Source organism: Budorcas taxicolor, chromosome 23 (assembly GCF_023091745.1).
Source record: "Budorcas taxicolor isolate Tak-1 chromosome 23, Takin1.1, whole genome shotgun sequence".
NCBI lineage: Eukaryota > Metazoa > Chordata > Mammalia > Artiodactyla > Bovidae > Budorcas > Budorcas taxicolor.
Window position 1 is genome coordinate 42,983,006 of NC_068932.1, and position 20,250 is coordinate 43,003,255.

General features: G+C 53.6%; 1 protein-coding gene across 2 annotated transcripts in view; it reads right to left on the bottom strand.

Moving 5' to 3' along the window:
- Positions 1-3,566: 3,566 nt before the first annotated feature.
- The window catches only part of CHST15 (carbohydrate sulfotransferase 15), an 80,497-nt gene continuing 63,813 nt past the window's right edge, over positions 3,567-20,250 (bottom strand). For both annotated transcript variants that reach the window (XM_052660846.1, XM_052660847.1), the window contains exons 6-8: positions 14,143-14,299; positions 7,828-7,975; positions 3,567-5,908 (exon numbers count right to left, since the gene is read on the bottom strand). In XM_052660846.1, the coding sequence (XP_052516806.1) occupies positions 5,718-5,908; positions 7,828-7,975; positions 14,143-14,299 (496 nt within the window). In that variant the 3' untranslated portion in view covers positions 3,567-5,717. The remainder of the gene's footprint in view (positions 5,909-7,827; positions 7,976-14,142; positions 14,300-20,250) is intronic.

Consider the following 20,250-nt stretch of genomic DNA (forward strand, 5'->3'; position numbering starts at 1 on the left):
TCAGGGCCCCATAAATACGTGGTGAAAGAACCAGTGAAGCCATCACTGAATGAGCAGATGAGCAGCCTCCCACCCGCCCTAATGCCTGGCCCAGAGCCTTGTGCAAAGTAGATGCTCCGAAAACCCCTGCTAAAAAGTTATATGTGGACTCTGCTGACTTTCTAGCTGGGTGTCCCCTTGGTGCCTTTGAGGCCACCGGACAGGGCTGAGTCCAGGGACAGCCCGTCCATTTCTGTTGTGACTCCAAAGCCCCCACAGCCAGCCCCCTAAAGGCTGCTTGGTCCTGTGAGTGGGAGGCTTGGCCAGCCCAGGACTTGGAGGACTCCTCTGCCGGCAGGAGTCTCAGTGGCAAAACCCTTCTGGCCGAACAAAGCTGTGTCTCCTTCCCTTTGTTTCGCCCTAGAAGCTCCGGTCACCACCTAGACCCCTGGATGGGCGGGTCTGCAGAAACCTCTGCCCAGAAGACCCAGAAACTGCTGCCCTGTGCCTAAGGGTATCAGAGATGGGGCTGACACGTGACATGCAGACAGGCGGCTGGGGAGGGGGAAGCTGATGAGTATGGGGAATGTATGCTGTAGCATGGTTAAGAGCTCTGACTTGGAAGATATAAAGGAAAACTTCTGAATTGACATTCTGCTCTTTCTTTCCAGAGATTGGAACTGTGGGACCTCAGGTAGACGGGTAGCCTCTCGGATCCTCACTTTATACTTTCATGTACCATTACCAGGGCCTGTGGTGTCCGCGAGGAGATGGGGTGGACACAACCCCGGCCTTGAACCCAGCTCATCTGGCTCCAGGCCCAGGCTGGCCCCACGCCCCCTCCCCACACTGTCCTCTTCGGGGGCCAAGTTTGTTGGGTGCAAGCCAGACTGTGCCTTTCAGGGGAAGAATGGTGAAGAAAGACGGCCCATGACTCCAGGAGAAGATGCTGGAAGCCTTCCAGCCTTATTCCCAGGACCTGGGCTTTCTCTGCTCTGGGAGAAGGGAATTTCTCAGGGAAGTGCAGGGCGGGGTCAGCCACTACCTCACGGAGGTCTTGGGAAAGTCCTGAGACTCGGGAGGCCCAGGCTCCAGTCCACGTGCTTCTGGATCTGACCCGGGCCTGACCTTAAAGGGCCTGCTCGGAGCTGGAGGTGGACAGAAGGCCCTGGGAGCCCTGGCGGGCCCCAAGCTCGCTGCCCTGCTACCCCCAGCTGGAGCCCTCCACTGTGGGGGCTGAGGCCCCCTTCTACTCTCCTCTGTGCCCCAGACTCGAAGCCAGGCACCCACAGGGCAGCGGCTCACACAGGATAGACAGCCCTATTTCTTGCTCTGCCCGAGTGTGCGCGTGATGAACGCAGGTGCAGCCGATTGGTCCCGACTCCTGGCAGGAGGACCCAGCCACTCCAAGTGGCGGACAAGGGGGAACGACTATTATTCCTCCCGGGGGCCTCTGCAGACACTGAGGTGCCACCACTTCCGTCTCTGTGGTGTCCTCGTCACCTGCAGGCTCTCAGGGACAGCCACCTGCAGGTCAAAGAGGCCCAGGACCGCCCAGCCTCCGCCCTGCCCACTGCGACCTGCAGGAGCCATTCTGCAAAGGATGGGCACCACGAGGGGGCGGGGCCGGGCACCACGAGGGGCGGGGTCAGGCAACACGAGGGGGCGAGGCCATGCTGACGGGGCGGGGCTTCAGCAGCACCAACAGAGCCAAGGTCACGGAAAGGAGGCCAGCCTGGGGCCACCAGGCACAGGCGCTGACAGCGAGGTTGCCGGTTGCTTTCCAAAGGCTTCCCTCTTGGAGGCTGGTGGGTCCCCAAGAGGCCCTCGGGGGCCAGAAGACATTCTAACCGTTTGTGTGGTTTTCAAAAGCGACTCCCATGGAAGCATGACTCACTTCAGAGCAGCTGAACTTCAGAAACTCAGAAGTGCCTGTGTGGCTTCTGCAGGTCCTCCTGGGACCACCGCAAGGCTCACTTGGAAGAAACATATGAAGGAACCACTCGCCATTCACCCTGTCTCCTCTCTCCTCTCACAGGCACTGCCTGGACAGGAAGACCTGCCGTCTCAGAACAGACACATTGGGAAGCTGGGCCTCCCTCTGCTAGGCAGATGCTGCCCACTCAGACCTGCTTGTCCAAAAGGGGCAGGCCAGTGGGCACCCCCTGCATTCTCTGACTGCCAATCTGCTCACGGGACCACCCCCTGTTGCTGACTGGATAAAGGTTCCCAAAGATGCCTCCATCCTAATTCCTGGAACCGAGAGATATGTCATGTTACCTGGGAAGGGGGCTTTGCAGGTATGGCCTGCAGACGGGAAGGAGAGCTGATCTAGCTTTAGCATCCTGCAGCCCAGAGTCCAGGTGGCGCTAAGTGGTAAAGAACCTGCATGCCAATGCAGGAGACTTAAGAGATCTCGGTTCGATCCCTGGGTGGGGAAGACCCCCCTGGAGGCGGGCATGGCGACCCACTCCAGTATTCTTGCCTGGAGAGTCCCCATGGACAGAGGAGCCTGGTGGGCTACAGTCCACAGGGTCACAAAGAGTTGGGCATGACTGGAGACTGGGCACTCAGTCTGAGTGAAAGTTTACACTCAGACATAGATGGTCCTCATCAGAATGTTCCCTGAGAGCTGGGTCCCGAGTGGGGGTGGGAGTGGCCTCACAGCAGCGGGGGTTTTGGACAGGCCCCCGGGGAGGGGGTCCTGGGATCCACCTTCCAGACACCCCCATCTGCCCCCATCCCCGTCTCCCACCCGCCCCTTCTCCTCATGGGCACAGCACCTTCCTCGCTGAGTGAAGCTGTCCCTGGCTTTGCCGTCAGGAGCTGGGGGTCTCCTCGTTGGCAGACCCGGCCTTGCTACCCACTCTCCCCTCTGACACACCACTGTGGGGGGCAGTGCTGGGGAGACGCGAATCCAGAGTGGGTCTTTCCAGAATTCGGGAACCAACCCAACTCCCCACTGCCTCCAGGATGACCCAGACTCCCACAGCCCCAGACCTGAGGTGACCTCATCTCCCCCAGGCTTGCCCCGGCTCCACCTGGGGGCCTTGGGTGTCCAGGGACAATGACATGCATACAGTGACACCAGGAACCTCACACTCACAGCCCCCAGGGGCCAGGCAGGCCTGAGACATGAGGAGAGCAGCCTGTTGGGAGCAGCAGGACCTTTGATCACCCAAGCTTGAAACCTGAATGTCTGAAGACGACACTAGGCCCGTCTGTGGACAGGGCTGCACCTCGCCGCCCTGACTCACACCACCCGCCGGCCGCACACGGGAGTCCCTGGGGACGTCCGCGTCCTCTCTCTCACCGTCACCGCGCGTGGCAGGGCCCCTGCGTACAGTGCCGCAGGCGAGACGCTGAGCTCCTCCTGTGGCTCCTTCACGCGCCTGCGCTCGGCGGCGATGCTCCCATGGGTGCTGTGACGGCTAAGGAGGAAGGGCGTGCCCTCTGGGGTCCGCATCTAATTACGATCAGTATTAACAAAAAGACAGCACATCGGTGGTTCATGAACACACCTTAACGCGACGAAGGGGGTACAGTTTAATACAGTCGGATGCACAGCTTTGGGGACACAAAGTAACTCGGGTCGTGACAGAGGCTCTGATTTGCTTTGGTTTGGGATGATGGGCTCAAGGACCACCGCTCGAAACAGCAGCTCTGCTGTCACAAGGAGAGGGGCCTCGCATGCGAGAGCAGAGGAAAGCAAAGGCGGCAGACAGACAGCCCTTTGGAGAAAGGCCCCTGGAGAAACTGGGTCTGCGCAGACAGTGCTGACTGGCCCCCAAGGATGGGCCTGCGTCTGTAGAAAGATTTGTATAATAAACCAAATAATATTGGAAGTAAGACTTTTGGTTACACTTCTGTAAGAAGCAGAATTACGCTGCATGTTGTTCACATGCGTAGGGGTGCGTGAACAAAGTCCTTGTGACCACGGTTGGGGCTGAAGAGCAAAACGTGGGCTGAACCCGACAAGCTGTTAAAGAACTGGCAGAGAAAGGAACCCATGAATGGGGGTTGAGTCCAGAGCAGAGGGGGCTGATAGGCAACAGAACTGAAGGGAACCCACTGAGAAACACACACACGCACCCACACACACACACCTGTACTGCAAATAAATACACACGAATGCGCCAGTTATATCTCCCTACAGAACCTCGTGCTCAGGCCATGTCTCCTGTGGGCTGCTGCTCCGAGTGCCACGGGGAGAGAGGAAGAGGGGGCCTGTCCCTGAAAGTGGGAGTTCTGGACCCGGGCTCCTCCACAGCGGAAACAGCCCGGGCATGGGTGAGCCCACCGCGCGCCTTCAAGTGGACAGAGCATCCCACCTCCGACGGCAGTAGGGATGGGACAGCTGAGTGAATCCTCAGCCCCACGAGTGGTGGCTGCCCATGGAAGTGTTTGCACTTTCTGACTGGTAGTGTGCCCGGCACCTCGACCTGGAGATCTCTGACTCGCAGAAGCTTCCACTGACAAACCACGTGCCTAGCTTAGCTGGGGGTCCCGCCTTGGGGCTTGTATGCAAGGACAGTGTTCAATCCTTCCCATCACCTCCAAGAAACAGCAAGACCGTCAGTGCATCTGACAGCAAACCGAGCTGCCAAGTGGCCCAGAAAGTTCTGTCAAGGATCTGCTCCCGGCTTTCTCGTATGGAATCCCAGCACAGCTCGTCCGGCCCAGGCAGAGCTCACGTGCGTATTTCTGGATCAGAAACAGGCATTCTGCAGTTCGCTGGGTGAGGAAGGCCCTCTGGCCACATATGGAGGAGAAAGTAGTAACAAGCTCACTAGAGAGGAAGGCAGAGCAGAGGAGCCTGTGGTCCCCAGAACTAAAACCTCCCAATGCAGGCAGCTCTCTGAGGCCCTCAGGGGCATAGCTGGGGCCAAGGTCCATGGAAAAATCCGTATTCCTTCAAGGTGCTCAGTCTGGCATTAACAGTGACCATTTCCCTTCCGATTTTAAACTGAATTTATATCTTCAGTTAGAAACTGAAAAAAAAAAAAAAACCTCTTGAGAAAACATCTAGATGGACAGAAAAAGAGAGCTCCAGCCAGTGAAATGCAGAAAGTGGTTTGTTTTAAATACATTCGCTTTCTTTTTAAACATAAGTAAAGTCCACGAGGACAGAAGGGGAGGAGGTCCGAGACAGGAATGTGCTACCCAAAATTGGCTTGTGTCTTTTCTCTCGTAAATAGTGACGTTGATGGGGTTTATATCTGAAGAGACAGAAGGGCTGACTTTGGGGTAAAAGGCAAAAAAAAAAAAAAAAATGAAATGAACCTCATGATTCTCCATGAGAATCCCTTCTCCACCATCATGAGGTTTAGTGACCGGAACAGAGGATTGTGAAACTGAATGTGTAGTGTGTATCCTGGCCCTCCCTGGGCTGGGGCCTCCAGTGGATCTTGGAATCATCAAAGCCCAGACTCCACACCCAGCACCCTCCTGCACCCCCGCCCAGCACCGGCCTGCCTCGTCCTGGAGCCCAGACACTCTCAGAGCAGAAGGGGAGCCCTTTCCAAGTGGACTCTCCGACAGCCTCCATCCGAGGCTTGGCGATGGGTCCTTGCTGGGCTGTGTGACGTCACAAAAGATTCGGAACCAGATTCCACAAATACGGGCCCAGGGAGGGGGATCTCCTCCAGGCTCTGAGTGCAAGAGTTCCCCACCAAGAGAGACCTTCAGACCATGGAAGTCACGGAAACTGCAGCCCTGCCGGCTCCGGGAAGCCGGTCTCACGTCTTCCTCCATAGGAAGGCCTCATCAGCGAGGACCTGTGCCAGCCGGGCATTGAAAGGCCCATAGAAGTCCCGCAGAAGCCTCTGGGTGACCGGCCACATGGGCCCCAGATCCCGGTCCTCGGGACGCCGCGTGTTGGATGCCGGGCTCTTGGTCATCAAGGCCTCTTGCTTCTCACTTAAGGGTCCTGGAACACAAAGGAAAGAGCCTGTGAGGCAAGTGAGGGGCATAAGAAACTCCGATGAGAGAATCCAGGCCATGCTTCCTGGGGAGTCAGGAGGTTCCCATAAGAATGTGCATGGAGATTCAGATTCTTTGGCTGGATTCATTGCGGACTTGCTGAGGGAAAGTGAAAAGTGAAAGTGAAGTCGCTCAGTAGTGTCCGACTCTTTGTGACCCCATGGACTGTAGCCTACCAGGCTCATCTGTCCATTGGATTTTCCAGGCAAAGGTACTAGAGTGGGTTGCTATTGCCTTCTCCAGGGGATCTTCCTGACCCAGGGATTGAACCCGGGTCTCCCGCGCTGTAGGCAGACGCTTTCTGCGTGGTCTGGTGGATTACCCGCCCTGGAAGCACAGCTGGGTCTCTGGGCACAGCCTTGCCTCCTAGTTTCACTTCCAAAGCCCCCTAAAGAGGAGCTGGCCTGTGCCTGGAGAGCTGTGGCCTGGCACACGTGGCCTCTGCACGGATATGCTCCACAACCAGCCACACGAATTCTGCCTCCACCATTTCCACTCCAGGCCGCTGCAGAGGGCCTCGTGGTGGGGCCATATTTCACCCTGTGTGTCCTGCTGTGTAGTCATCGTGGGGGGACGGGTGGGGGCCACCCATGCCCAGGGACCACCCTCCACTGGCTGAACCTCCACCTACAGCAGGGGTGTCCATGCGGAGAGGCCCAAGAACAAACCAGCAGGTGCTGCCTCCCAAGGGTGCCGCCTCCACCCCGAGCCCTCAGGACCTTAAGCCTCTCACTGGCTTAACCTCTAGAATCCCTGCTCAGCCTCTGTGCCCCAGGGCTCTTGGGGTCAGGCTGAAGTCCTGAGCCCATGCACAAAAACTACACCCCAGTATCCCTGGGGTGCGTGACAGGGAAGGAACAGACTGGCCTTTGCCATTGTCCATCTCAGGGACCAAAGACGAGTCACTGAAGTGTGCCAGAGTCTGCAGGTGGCCCAATCAAAGGAAAAACGGTTCCAGGCCTTAAAAGGAAAAAGTAATCACACTCTATCACATTACGAGGTCTCCGAGAAAAGAAGAAAGGAATCAAATGACACAAGGGCCCTGAGTCCCAGCGGTGGGCAAATGGATTTCAGGAAATATTCAATTGACAAAATTCCCAGGCAAGCTCATCAGATAGGGCTGCAGGGGCGTCTGGGTGGGTGTGGGGGAAGAATGTGCAGGTCAGCCCAGTCTCTCGAGGGGTCCTGGATGCCGCCTGCCGGGGAGCACTCTGCACCCGCGTACACGCCTCTACCAGCCATCACTGGGGCCAGCGAGTCGGCCTGCTGCCACAAAGTGCCACTAGGGACTCGAGGGGACGGTCTCCTCTGGGTGGGAACAGGGTCCTTCACCCTGGAGGCCCAGGAGCCCAAATCTGGACACGTGGCACTGCCTCCAGGGGTCCCAGCAAAGCAGGGACAACCAGTGACCTGCCCATCCTGTCCTCCAGGCCCTATGGCCTCTGCAAGACAGTTCCAGCAGTCAGGACACCCTGTCCATCCTCATGGCACACCACTGCTTCCAAGATCCCTTCAGCAGCTGGGACCCCCAAGTCACGTGTAAGGATTTCACGTGTATGAGGATGCTAAATTACTCCTTGCCCGTGTCACCCTGTCACTAGGTGATTCAAGCCTTGCTTCCTCCTCTCCTTCCACTGGACCGTAAGCTCCCAGATGAGTGGCAGTCTCTTCCTCCCCAGAGACCCCCTCCCCACACTACGCACAAGGACCCATCTGGAGCTGGTGTTTCACCAACAGGTGCTAATCTGTGGGTCTCCCAGCCCAGGCCCACCCTGCTCAGGCTCACAGAGTCTGCCTGGGACCCGGCAGGTCGGTGTCCATGGAACTCGCGCCCTGCTCTGTGGGTGTCCGGCTCGAGATTCATACCAAGGCTGAGGAACTGGAAGACCCTGTGCATGGTGTCCTTGACGTTGGAGGCATGGTCTTCTAGGCGGAGGATGAGGAACTGCTCCTTGTTAAAGACAGTGAGCCAGTCTAGAAGGTACACGGCGTACAGCCCAACCTGGAGCCTCACCTAGGACCAAGCAAGAAGGCGGGCGTTAGTTCAGGGGTAATTCCTCCAAAACCGTAGATGCTTTTCTATATGCACTACACATTATAAACCAACAGCGAGAGGAATCCCAGCAAACAACTACCTTCAGAAGTTGGATTTTTTTATGTGGACCGAAATGCTGGACTGGATGAAGCACAGCTGGAATCAAGATTGTTGACAGAAATATCAATAACCTCAGATATGCAGATGACACCACCCTTATGGCAGTCAGTGAAGAAGAACTAAAGAGCCTCTTGATGAAAGTGAAAGAAGAAAGTGAAAAAGTTGGCTTAAAACTCAACATTCAGAAAACTAAGATCATGGCATCTAGTCCCATCACTTCATGCCAAATAGATGGGAAAACAATGAAAACAGTGAAAGACTTTTATTTTGGGGGGCTCCAAAATCACTGCAGATGGTGACTGCAGCCATGAAATTAAAAGATGCTTGCTCCTTGGAAAAAAGCTATGACCAATCTAGATAGCATATTAAAAAGCAGAGACATTACTTTGCCAACAAAGGTCTGTCTAGTCAAGGCTATGGTTTTTCCAGTAGTCATGTATGGATGTGAGAGTTGGACTATAAAGAAAGCTGAGCGCCAAAGAATTGATGTTTTTGAACTGTGGTGTTGGAGAAGACTCTTGAGAGTCCCTTGGACTGAAAGGAGATCCAACCAGTCCATCCTAAAGATCAGTCCTGAGTGTTCATTGGAAGGATTGATGCTGAAGCTGAAACTCCAATACTTTGGTCATCTGATGCAAATAACTGACTCATTTGAAAAGACCCTGATGCTGGGAGGGATTGAGGGCAGGAGGAGAAGGGGACGACGGAGGATGAGATGGTTGGATGGCATCACCAACTCGATGGACATGAGTTTGAGTAAGTTCCAGGAGTTGGTGATAGACAGGGAGGGAGGCCTGGCGTGTTGCAGACTATGGGGTTGCAAAGAGTCGGACACGACTGAGTGACTGAACTGAACTGTTTTTTCAAGTCTTTATTGAATTTGTGACAATATCGCTTCTGTTTTTACATTTTGGCCAAGAGACATGTGGGATCTTAACTCTGTGACCAGGGACCAAACTTCCATCCACTCTCTGCATTGGAAGGTGAAGTCTTAACCACTGGACTACCAGGGATGTCCCCAAAAGTTGGATTTTAAACACCACTCATGCTTGCTGCCCTGTGCAGGCCTTTGTGTCCCATGCACAAAGGATTCCCACACTCAGGGTCTCATTTCATCCTTAGAACCACCCTGTAGGTATCTTCACGACATCTCATAGAGAGGACCTGGGTGAAGGGAGAGGCCAAGGTTACGCCCACGAATGGCATGGAATTCCTTTACACAGGACCCAGCTGCCTTTGCTTCTACACCCAGCACTCAACAGCCGTGAGAAACACCTGCAAATGCCCAGCAACCAGCCACAAGAGGAACCGCCAAATGCCAGGTGCCACACAGAAGTCTAGGACCTTCAGTGTGTGTGCACATCCCAGTCTGAGCAGCGCTGTACGAAGCCCTTCCTGTCCACCTGCACTTCGGGGTCCTTGTCCTTCTCCTGTGCCTTCTCTTGTGCCAAACTGCAAGCGTGTGTGGTGAAGCATTAACCTGACTCACAGAGACGTCTGGCCTTGGTCCTTGGCTCCTGAGAGGCCACCGAAAGCCACCTGGGAAGTCCTGCCTGATGAGAGTATCTCGCTTGCCCGGGGGGCAGGGGGGGTGGGTCTGGACACTGGACAGTCTAACAGCATGACTTAGAATGCGGGCTTTGGGCCTTGCAGGACCGGTCTGACCTCCAGAAGGGACTAGATGGGTAAAGGTCAGCCAGGCGGGCAGTACGTGATGGAGCCTCAAGAAACGCTGCAGACACCAAAGGCTTGGCTGGGTGTCCCCGGCTGGCAATATGCTGCATGTACCATCACACGTGCTTCTTCTCTTGGCTGACTTTAATCCATGTCTCTTCCCTGCTGTAAACCGTAACCATGAGTGTAACACCAACCGTGTGCTCTGTGATTCCTTCCAGTGAATTACTGAACCTGATGGTGCTTTGGGGGACTTCCCCCAGGTTGCAAATAGTGTCAGAAGGGAGAGTGGTCTTGAGGACAGTTCCCTCTGACTTCACAGTTGGCTGTGCAAAGCTCCGGAAAAACAGCAAACCCTTCCCCTTCTGCTCTGAGGTCCCCCCCTTTCTCCAGCACTCGTACCCATGTCCCCCACTCAGGGACCCGCTCCGTGTCCGGCCTCTGGTTGTGCCTCGTGTCTTTGTTCGGGCACGGTCCCAGCCCCATGCCTGGTGCTCCCGCCTCGAGTCTCTGAGGGTGAGCTCCCCACACTGATGCCTGGCCTCACCTGGCTCTCCTCATGTGCAAAGTCCTTGGCCTGGCTGGACACCCAGCCCACCCCCTCCCACGTGGAGCGCCTCCCAGTGCCCAGTCCTGGTTCCTGACGCAGACACTTTCACCTCCTACTTCCGCTCCCTCTCAGCTCTACCCTGACCTCCTTCCTCCAGGGCGGGGCCAGGATCTCAGTCGGCATCCCCTCATCCAGCATGAGGCCAAGCCCCCTGGCACTCCCACGCTGATCACGGTGACGACCACAAGACAGTGAAATGCTTGACAAAATATGTACAGACACTAACTGGCTTCATCTTTAGCTATTCTTTTTTCCATGTCATTGTTCTCCTAATTGTGTGGGAGGTGGTGGAGGAAGAAAAACAATTGGAGGGGGGAAAGCTGTCTCCAGAATTCATTAGCTGCCTGCAGCCCTTAGGTTGCAGCTACCTCAGACACCAGCTAGCAAAAAGACCTCAAGCTGGGCCAGAAATAAAGAGAAAACAGGCACGTGCCAGCCTCAGAAATAAACACATGCGTCGCCTCCAACACAGACAACCACTGTGAGCACGGCTTCTTGCTAAATCATCGAGAGCTTTCTGTTCTCAGTCTGTCTGTCCCTCCCATGGAGGACCAGCCTGACCAGGTTTATCTCTTCCAGAGAACCTGCTCTCAATCCTAAGAACCTTCTAGAAGGTTCTAGAAGGTCCTGCCTTTGTAGCAGGATGGGGGTGTTTTAAAGTAGCTGCAGTGGTCCCTGGACCTGGCCACAGGTGACAGCATTTCCCTGGAGTGTGTCTGTGCCTTCATGGACGAAGCCCCCCTGCACTGGGCCAAGCAGACCTCCTGCAACTGGGTCTGCCTTCCCAGGAGGGCTGGTCAGCAGCAGAGGGACCATCCGGGGCAAGCAGGGAACAAACTTGAGAGGGCTCTGCAGGGGCAGAGGGGTGGGCAAGCTCTCCTGGTCTCCTGGACACTCCTGTCTCACTCCAGCCCCTCACCCCCCACCCCCAGCCCCCTTACCAGTCAAGGGAAGTGCCACTCACCTCGAATGATAGTTTCTGGTTCATGGAGCATCGCTGCTAACAAACTTAAGATAGTCTCATGCCATCCCTCCCCTCATCTTTCGCCAGTACCGATCAGAGAATCAAAGTGGAATGGGGATAAAAAAGAGTCTTTAGGAGAAGTGCCCAATACATTTAAAATTTAAAAACATTAGAGCTGAGGAGGCCTTTGGGGTTATCTGCTTCAGCTGGCTCTGGGTGGAAACACAAGAGGCCCAGGGAGGGCGAGGAGCCTGCCAGGGTCGGTTGGAGAACACCCACCAGAGCCTGGTCCCGAAGCTGGGCCCTCGCCCTGGGGGCCTGTTCCCCCATCCCAGGCCAGGAAAGAGCTGAGGAGTGCAGTGTAGGGTCTCCCCTGACAAGAGCATACAGAACCCCTCTGCTCCTCACTAGGGATTTGGTTGGAACTCTCCACCCAGCTTCTCCACTAGTTTCACAGACTGCCCATTCATTCATTCATTCATTCTGCAAATATTCTAGTGCATCCTGCATGCCAGGTTACATGCTAAGCAACGGGGATGTGCTGCTATGTAACAGACGTGGCCCCTGGCCACGTGGAGCTTGCAATCTGGTGGAGGTGGAGCTAAACTGGTGAAGAACAAATTATCTGTAATGGCCAACTGTGATCCAGGCTGTTGGGAAATGAAAGGCGTGGAAAGAGAGCGAACGGAAGTCAAGATTAAAGCAAGACCCGAAGGATGAGGAGCACGTGCCAGGGAGGGGCGTGGGGTAGGCTCTGGAACCAGGTGTCCCCAAGACGAGCGCCCAACACAACCCCTGGAGGGCTGCTGCACAGGCAGATGGACCCGCTCCCCTCCTCCCCCCCTCCCCCCCTGCAAAGCTCCTGATTCTGGAGTCTGGGGCTCAACCTGAGAGTGTGCTTTCCTGACAAGTCCCCAGGGATGCCAATAGTCTTGGTCTTGGACCACACCTGTGAATCCCTGCTCTGAGGCAAGAGGACCCAGCAGGGGAGGGTGCAGCTGTAGAGCAGTGACGGAGAGGGAGGTGGGGAGCGGGAGGGCAGGCAGGTGGGACCGGCTCCTGAGCTCAAGGGCCAGATTCTGTGTTGATCCTTTGTGTGCGTCTTGCCTGCAAAACTATACATGCCAGCAGGGCGGCCTGGGATCCTACCTGCTCCTCTGTGCGGCCCGCTTTTAGGGGAGACACTGACTGGAACCGCCTACCCTGGCCAGGCAAGATAGGAGCCACTCGCATGAGCTATCTTAACAACAGGTCAGGAACACGTGGTAAGGAATGTGGAACTAATAAGCTCCCACAAACCAGAATAATTCAGGAAGGGTCAAGAAAAGAGGAGATGCCAGTCCCTATGACCTACCAACCTGCCAGAATCCTCCTCGCTGAAATCCATCTTGGCTGAGCCATGCACGCACCACCAGCCAGGACGGAGTCAGAGTGATTGCCCAGAGACAGCCTGGAAACTAACCCCTTCACCACGAGACCTAAAACTTTAAGCCGCCTGGCGGGGTGGTTCTCCTGGGTTCCCTTCCCCTGCTGCTCTCCACAGGGGCACCTATTCCCAGTAAAGTCTCTTGCTTTGTCTGCACATGTGTCTCCTTGGACAATTCATTTCCAAGTGTTAGACAAGAGCCCCCTTCCTGCAACGCTGTCAGATGAGATAGTCTGGACAACAAAGAAAAGGGAGGGAACCCTCTTGACTTCAAACCCCATCACACCTGGGGGTTCCCCGGCCTCCACCTCAAGCAGATCTACCACGTGGCACACTCAGTGGACCAAGCCTGTGGACCACACTTGGGGGCTGAAGGAGACTTACCACTGTGGCAAACCTGCTGAGAAAACACTTGTGACAACCCAGGGAGCTGTGCAGTGCAAAACCATCCCTTAGCCACACCATGCTGAAGTCACCAGTAACGGCTTCTTTTGCATGAGAGAAAAAGGGGGTACAAGGAGCTCAAACCAGTCAACCTGGAGGGAAATCAACCCTGAATACTCATTGGAAGGACTGATGCTGAAACTCAGGCGCCAATACTTTGGCCACCTGATACAAAGAGCCGACTCATTGGAAAAGACCCTGATGCTGGGAAAGATTGAAGGCAGGAAGAGAAGAGGGCATCAGAGGATGAGATGGTTGGATGGCATCATCGATGCAATGGACATGAACTTGGACAAACTTCGGGAGATGGTGAAGGACAGGGAGGCCTGATGTGCTGCTGTCCACGGGGTCGCAGAGTTGGACACAAATGGGCGACTGAACAATAACAGCAACAACAAGAAATGCATAGCTATATTCCTGAAGGCAAATGAGAGCAAAGAAAAGAGGGATCAATGGACAAAAATGTTCCATTAAGACTCAGTCAGAGAAGCACTGAAAGTCACTGGTGGGTAATTTTTTAAACCAACAAAACAATCCAGCATTAGAGAGAACACTCTTAAGACAATCAGAGTCGGGTCCTCATGTCTGCCAGTCCTAATTGCAGGGTGTGTTTCCGAGCCTTGCTAAATAATAATCTTCCTAAATGCACCCTCTTTCTTTCGCGGGGTGGGGGGAGGAGTGAGCATTGCATCTGAGCCATCAGTGAGGAAGAAAGCAGGGTGCCAGCTGAAAGGGCCCATCAGCTTTTATAGTTTTTACATCCATGAATATTTGTTTGGCATTAGCCACCGCTCAAAGGCATGGGGAGAGGCATTTGCACATTAAAACGCTTCTCTGTTTAAATGCTAAAATCCCCATCCACAATGCCCTCGCACAATAAGCGCGGAGCAGCCCTTCCGCATACGCACAGGCATGGCGTTGTTGAGGGTGTTGTTGTAGACGCAGGCGCGCAATGAATAATCCAGCATGCAATTTTCAAACAGCTGCAGAGCTTCTGTCACTTTTTCATGGAAGTCATCTGCAGATTTATTCGAACTTGCAAAGTAGAGATAGTCGGAGTACAACCTGTGAATAAAACAGATGGATCTTTTTACCCCCAGGAATGTGAAATCGCGCCATTTGCGTGACAATGGAAATCAGCAAGCAATTATGTTACCTCGTTCGGTTCATTAAGACACCACCACTCTCTTCTTCCCTAGCCCATGAGCTGCTTCCAACCGCCCCTGCCCCAGACGATCTCCCCACCCTTCACAGGTCCACCCACGCCCTCCTGGACGCAGGCACGGTCTACACTGGCCCCAGCCAAGCCCCCATTCATTTTTTCTGTGCTTTCCTTTTTTTTTTTTTGGTCCTTTCTAGGAACCTTGGGCCGAGGCGGTTTTCACAATGAGTGAACTTTGAAACAACACCAGATTACAAAGACTGTACAAGAGCAGAGAGGCCATGAAAATTTTATGTCCTTTCAGGTTCCTATCTCCTCTGTTCGTGGCGACAATAACAGAACAGCTGTCGCTCTGCCAATATTACAGTTCTGTGTGAGATTCCTGGCCCATTCCAGACTCTGAACGTTAAAGCAAAATTATGAAATGTATCTTTCTAGGTTGATAGGAATCTATTTTTAACACAATGTAGAAACATCTCCACCCCAGGTCTAAGGCATGCAGACACCAGTAGACCTCCACACGTGTCCACACACATGGAGCCTTTCACCCAGATCCCACGGCATGTGCACAGGAGCTGACAGTGTCTCTATTTAACCAAACTGGTCTCAGGTTCCTCTGGGCCTTCTTCCCAGCTCAGCCTTGACTCTTAGACTTTCCTTGTCAGTCTCTGCATCTCCCAGTTTTAACAAGAATCCTGCCAGGTCGATTTAGCCATTTAGCCGGACTCTCCCCTTAATGCTGCTGTTTCCTCTTAGTTAACTTCCCATCCGCCAAGCCACATCCTCCTGGGCTACAAATTCCCACCTTTTCTTGCTGTATCTGGAGTTGACCCCAATCTCCCTCCCCTACTGCAAGATGCCACCTCAGTGGTCCCTACACCTATAGCCCTCAATAGTCGCCTTATCATTCTTTAACAGGAGTCAGAATAATGATTCTTTCTTTTCCCACAAATCCTTTGCACCAGGGGGTCCTCTGGTGGCTCAGATTGTAAAGAATGTGCCTGCAATGTGGGAGATCTGGGTTCGATTCCTGGGTTGGGAAGATCCCCTGGAGGAGGACACGGCAACCAACTTCAGTATTCTTGCCTGGAGAATCCCATGAACAAGGAAGTCTGGTGGGATACAGTCTATGGGGTCGCAGAGAGTCGGACATGACTGAGTGACTACGCTTTCACCTTCTCCACATATATTTTATTGTACTTTAACACTACAGATAGATATTTTCTTTGACCATGGGATAATTCTTTTGTTATATCAAATAAACAAAAGAAAGGGCTTCCCTGATGGCTCAGTGGTAAAGAATCCACCTGCCAATACAGGAGAAACAGGTTCAATTCCTGGTCCGGGAAGATCCCAACATGCCACGGAGCAACTGGGCCGTGCGCCACAGCTACTGAGCCTGTGCTCCAGAGCCTGGGGGCTGCAACTACTGAGCCCACGTGTTGCAACTAGTGAAGCCTGCGCACCCTGGAGCCCGAGCTCCGCAGGGAGAGAAGCCACCGCAGTGAGAAGCCCGCACACCCCCGCTACAGAGTAGCCCCCACCTGCCGCAACTAGAGAAAAGTCTGAGCAGCAACGAACACCCAGCACAGACAGAAATAAACAATAAAATAAAAGCAAAACAAAACAGGTTATAACACTATACTGAGCACACCTTTGTTTTAAAGTCCTCAGCCCCAACTTCCCTTGTGGCCTTTACTTTTGATCCCCAGCTCCTACAATCTTAAGTCATGGTGGGAAGGATGGGTATAGCATTAAATTCATCTGTAAAACAGGAAAACTCCTTGTGCTTTCCCCATGACAAGGTAATCCATACAGACCTCAAGGGTGAGCCTCATTATCAGTTTCTTGTACATCGGTCCAGAAATTTTCAGTGCACCTTCAAATATATATCTGCATATCTTACATTTTTTAAAAACACAGACGTATCAGGTTATATCGGATGGGATCAGATAATACATCTGTTCTTATGGCACTTCTCTAATTATTTAATTAGGGAGAATTGTGAACATTCATAAAAGTAGATAAGATAACATATACACTGCAGCCAAACATAGATTCCATTGTTGTAAATTTTTTTTCTTTCTTTTATTTTTTTGCAGTTCCACTCAGCTTGGAGGATCTCAGTTCCTCACCCAGGGTTTGAGCCTGGGCCGCAACAGTGAAAGCCCAGAAATCTAACCACTAGGTCACCGGGGGATGCCCCAGCAATTTTTTACTTTAATAGAATTTCCAAGTTGAGAGTTTTCTACACCTCTTTTCACCTCTTCTCCTTTTTCTGCTGGCAGAGAGCTTAAGTCTTTACCCTTTCTTTTTTTTTTTTTTGGTTTTTCAACACTTCCGCCTTTGTTTCTGTCTCATGCCTTTTTCAACACACACCTCCTGCCCTCCTCCCTGCCCCGCCCCGCCCCATGCCCAACACCCTTCATGCACACTCAGCCCGGGGCTGCCAGGAAACCAGGCTGATGCAGACTGGCTCCCTGCTCGGCGCTGGCCTGCCTCTGGCCCCCTCGGCTCCATACTTTCTATTCTCCCAGCATCTCCAACCCGGCTTCCCTCTTTCCAGTGAAGGAAACAGCAGATCTTACTAGGGTCCCACAGGTCTGGGGACTGTAGCTGTGCACTGCTGATTGCACCCAGGGCTTCCTTCTGGCTGTTGGCCACCCTCACTCCCCTGCAGAGACGGCAGTGCCCTGGGGGCACAGGTGGGCTGCAGACACCCCTTCTCCAGCACCCCTCCCCACTCACTAGTGAAAGAAAAGAAAGTGAAGTCGTTCAGTCGTGTCCGACTCTGCGACCCCAGGGATTGTAGCCCATCAGGCTCCTCCATCCATGGGATTTTCCAGGCCAGAATGCTGGAGTGGGGTGCCATTGCCTTCTCCAGGAGATCTTCCCAACCCAGGGATCGAACCCAGGTCTCCGGCATTGTAAGCAGATGCTTTCCCATCTGAGCCACCAGGGAATCCAAAGATTTTCTGACAACTAGAGCAGCTTCTCAGGGACCAATTGTCTTCCCCTCTGGCATTTGGCACAGTGCCTTCTGCATGCTGCTAAGTCGCTTCAGTCGTGGTCGACTCTGTGCGACCCCATAGACGGCAGCCCACCAGGCTCCCCCGTCCCTGGGATTCTCCAGGCAAGAACACTGTAGTGGGCTGCCATTTCCTTCTCCAATGCATGAAAGTGAAAAGTGAAAGGGAAGTCGCTCAGTCGTGTCTGACTCTTAGCAACCCCATGGACTGCAGCCTACCAGACTCCTCCATCCCTGGGATTTTCCAGGCAAGAGTACTGGAGTGGGGTGCCATTGCCTTCAGGCTCTTTAGAAATCACCCACTGCCAATGTCCAGGGAGACTACCTCGGAGAAGTAGTGAGGTGTCTGGAATCTGCCCACAGATTGCCTAGAATCCATGCACACACACTGGAAGGAGAGTGCTTGTACGTCTCAGCCTGGTCAGCCACACCTCCGAAAGGACTTGCTTCAAGACTAATCCTGAGAGATGCTCAAGCACTGGCAATTAGATCTTCCCCCAGATCCATGTTCAGCCACGTACACGACCCCGATGACACTGCGCTTGTCGACTACAGGTGGCCCCCACATCAGCTGTGCGGTTTTCCCTCTTCAAACACGGGACCTCCATCAAGACTGAAACATGGCACCTGTCCCTGCAGGCTCAGCCACAGCATAACCGAAGAGCTGATGAATAAATGCCCGAAATCAGATTTGCGTGGAGCTCAAAGTGCAGTTGGGCGGCACACACCTGGGCACCTTGTAGCAGCGAGCTTGTTGGAGGCCCCTCTGGGCTCACGCCGTTTCCTATGAGTGCTGCCAATTTACAGATTTGCCCAAGAAAGATGCCGGGGGGTAGTGACCAATGCCTCTGAGACTGTCATCAGAATCTGGACTTTAATAGGAAGCTCAAGTTTAGAGTCGTTAGCAAGACCTCCCACACAACCATCTAAATCGGTCGGTAGAACTGGAATTCTATCACATTGACTGCCATCTAAAATCCCAACCCTGGGCTCAGGCTTTCCACAGTGAGTTTATTTTGTGGTAATGACATTTCTTGTAGACGGGTGGCTCATAAATAAAATAAGAGTCTCTAAAACCTGGCTTAATTTTAAACACAAAGTAACTTCATGAAGAATCTGCTGACTCCATACAGTTCTTTAGAGATCCAGAAGTCACTCCATCAGACAAACTGGGACATGTCCTCAGGTCCAGCCGCGCCAGTCCAGCCCCGCCCAAGTGAGAAGACTGATTCTCATCTGCCTGGGGTGCAGTGAAATGAGCTCAGGGCCCCACCTTCTGTGAATCAGGTTGGTTCATGGTCCTTAGTACCAAGCCAGGCCCACTTCCTCGGCAGGGTGAGGGGAGACTTCTCCTTCCCCTCAGTCCCCCAGGGACCCTGGATCTGCTCACAGGGTGGGCAGCGGGCTTCCCTGGAGCCCACACACATGCCAAGATGAGTGTCTGTAACAAGTCCTCCACACCCTATTTGAGCAGAGAACCTCCCTGCACCCGTTTGGAGTCTACAGATGTCCTGAAAGATGCCCAACTCCTGACCACCGGTATTTGTGAATGGGATCTTATTTCAGCAATAGGGTCTCTGCAGATGTCATTATGGTGAAGATCTCCAGATGAGAACGGTGGACCCGAAATCCAAGGGTCCCTCTAAGGGACCGAAAATCCCTCTAAGGGGCGAGGACGTGGACACATGGGGAGGAGGCCACGTGAAGACAGAGGCAGAAACTGAAGTGTTACCTACAAGATAAGGATGCCAGGACTGCAGAAGCCACTGGAAGCTGGAAGACCAGTGGAACAAACCCTCCCTCAGAGCCTCCAGGAGGAACTAAACTCGCCACCACCACCTTAACTTCGACCTCTGGCCTCTAGAACAATGAGAGAATAAATGTCTGTTTTTTCAAGCCAGCTCATTTGTGATGATTTGTTACGAGAGCCCCCCGAGAAACTAACACAGACCTGAAACCAAATTCCTGAGGAGTCATTTCTGCCAGCACCTGTCTCTCACCCTGAGACCCTCGAAGAGTAACCTGCCTGTGCAGGAGGATGATGGCCGTGTGGCCAGCTCCTCTGCAAAGAAAGAAGAGGAAGACGAGCGACACTAGACCCTTACTTCCCCAGAGGGCTCTATCTGAGTACTCATGAGGAATCAGGGGTAAGACTGTCTTGAATAAACAATACTATGATTTTCCCAGGTGGGCTTCCTAGGCGGTGCTAATGGGTCAAGAATCTGCCTGCCAATGCAGGAGACACAGGAGTCAGACCTTGGGTCCATCCTTGGGTCGGAAGATCTCCTGGAGGAGGGCATGGCAACCTGCTCCAGTTGCCTGGAGAATCCCACGGACAGAGGACCCTGGTGGGCTACAGTCCATGGGGTCGCACAGAGTTGGGCACAACTGAAGCTGCTTACACAAGTGCGTGATTCCCCACAACTACTCTCTGGGGAGAAAGTCAGATAATGATTTTGGAAGAGTGCCAGTCACTTGGATGCATTAAGACCATTCAAAAAACGTTGAGAAAGAGAGCAGATATATCAAGAATAAGGCTCCAAATGCACCTCAAAACACCAGAGCAGGACACTGTGGACCATGTCCTCCACCTGCCTTTGTCTGTGGGACAACGTTCAGTTCAGTTCAGTCGCTCAGTCGTGTCTCTTTGTGACCTCATGAATCACAGCACGCCAGGCCTCCCTGTCCATCACCATCTCCCGGAGTTCACTCAGACTCACGTCCATCGAGTCCGTGATGCCATCCAGCCATCTCATCCTCAGTCGTCCCCTTCTCCTCCTGCCCCCAATCCCTCCCAGCATCAGAGTCTTTTCCAATGAGTCAACT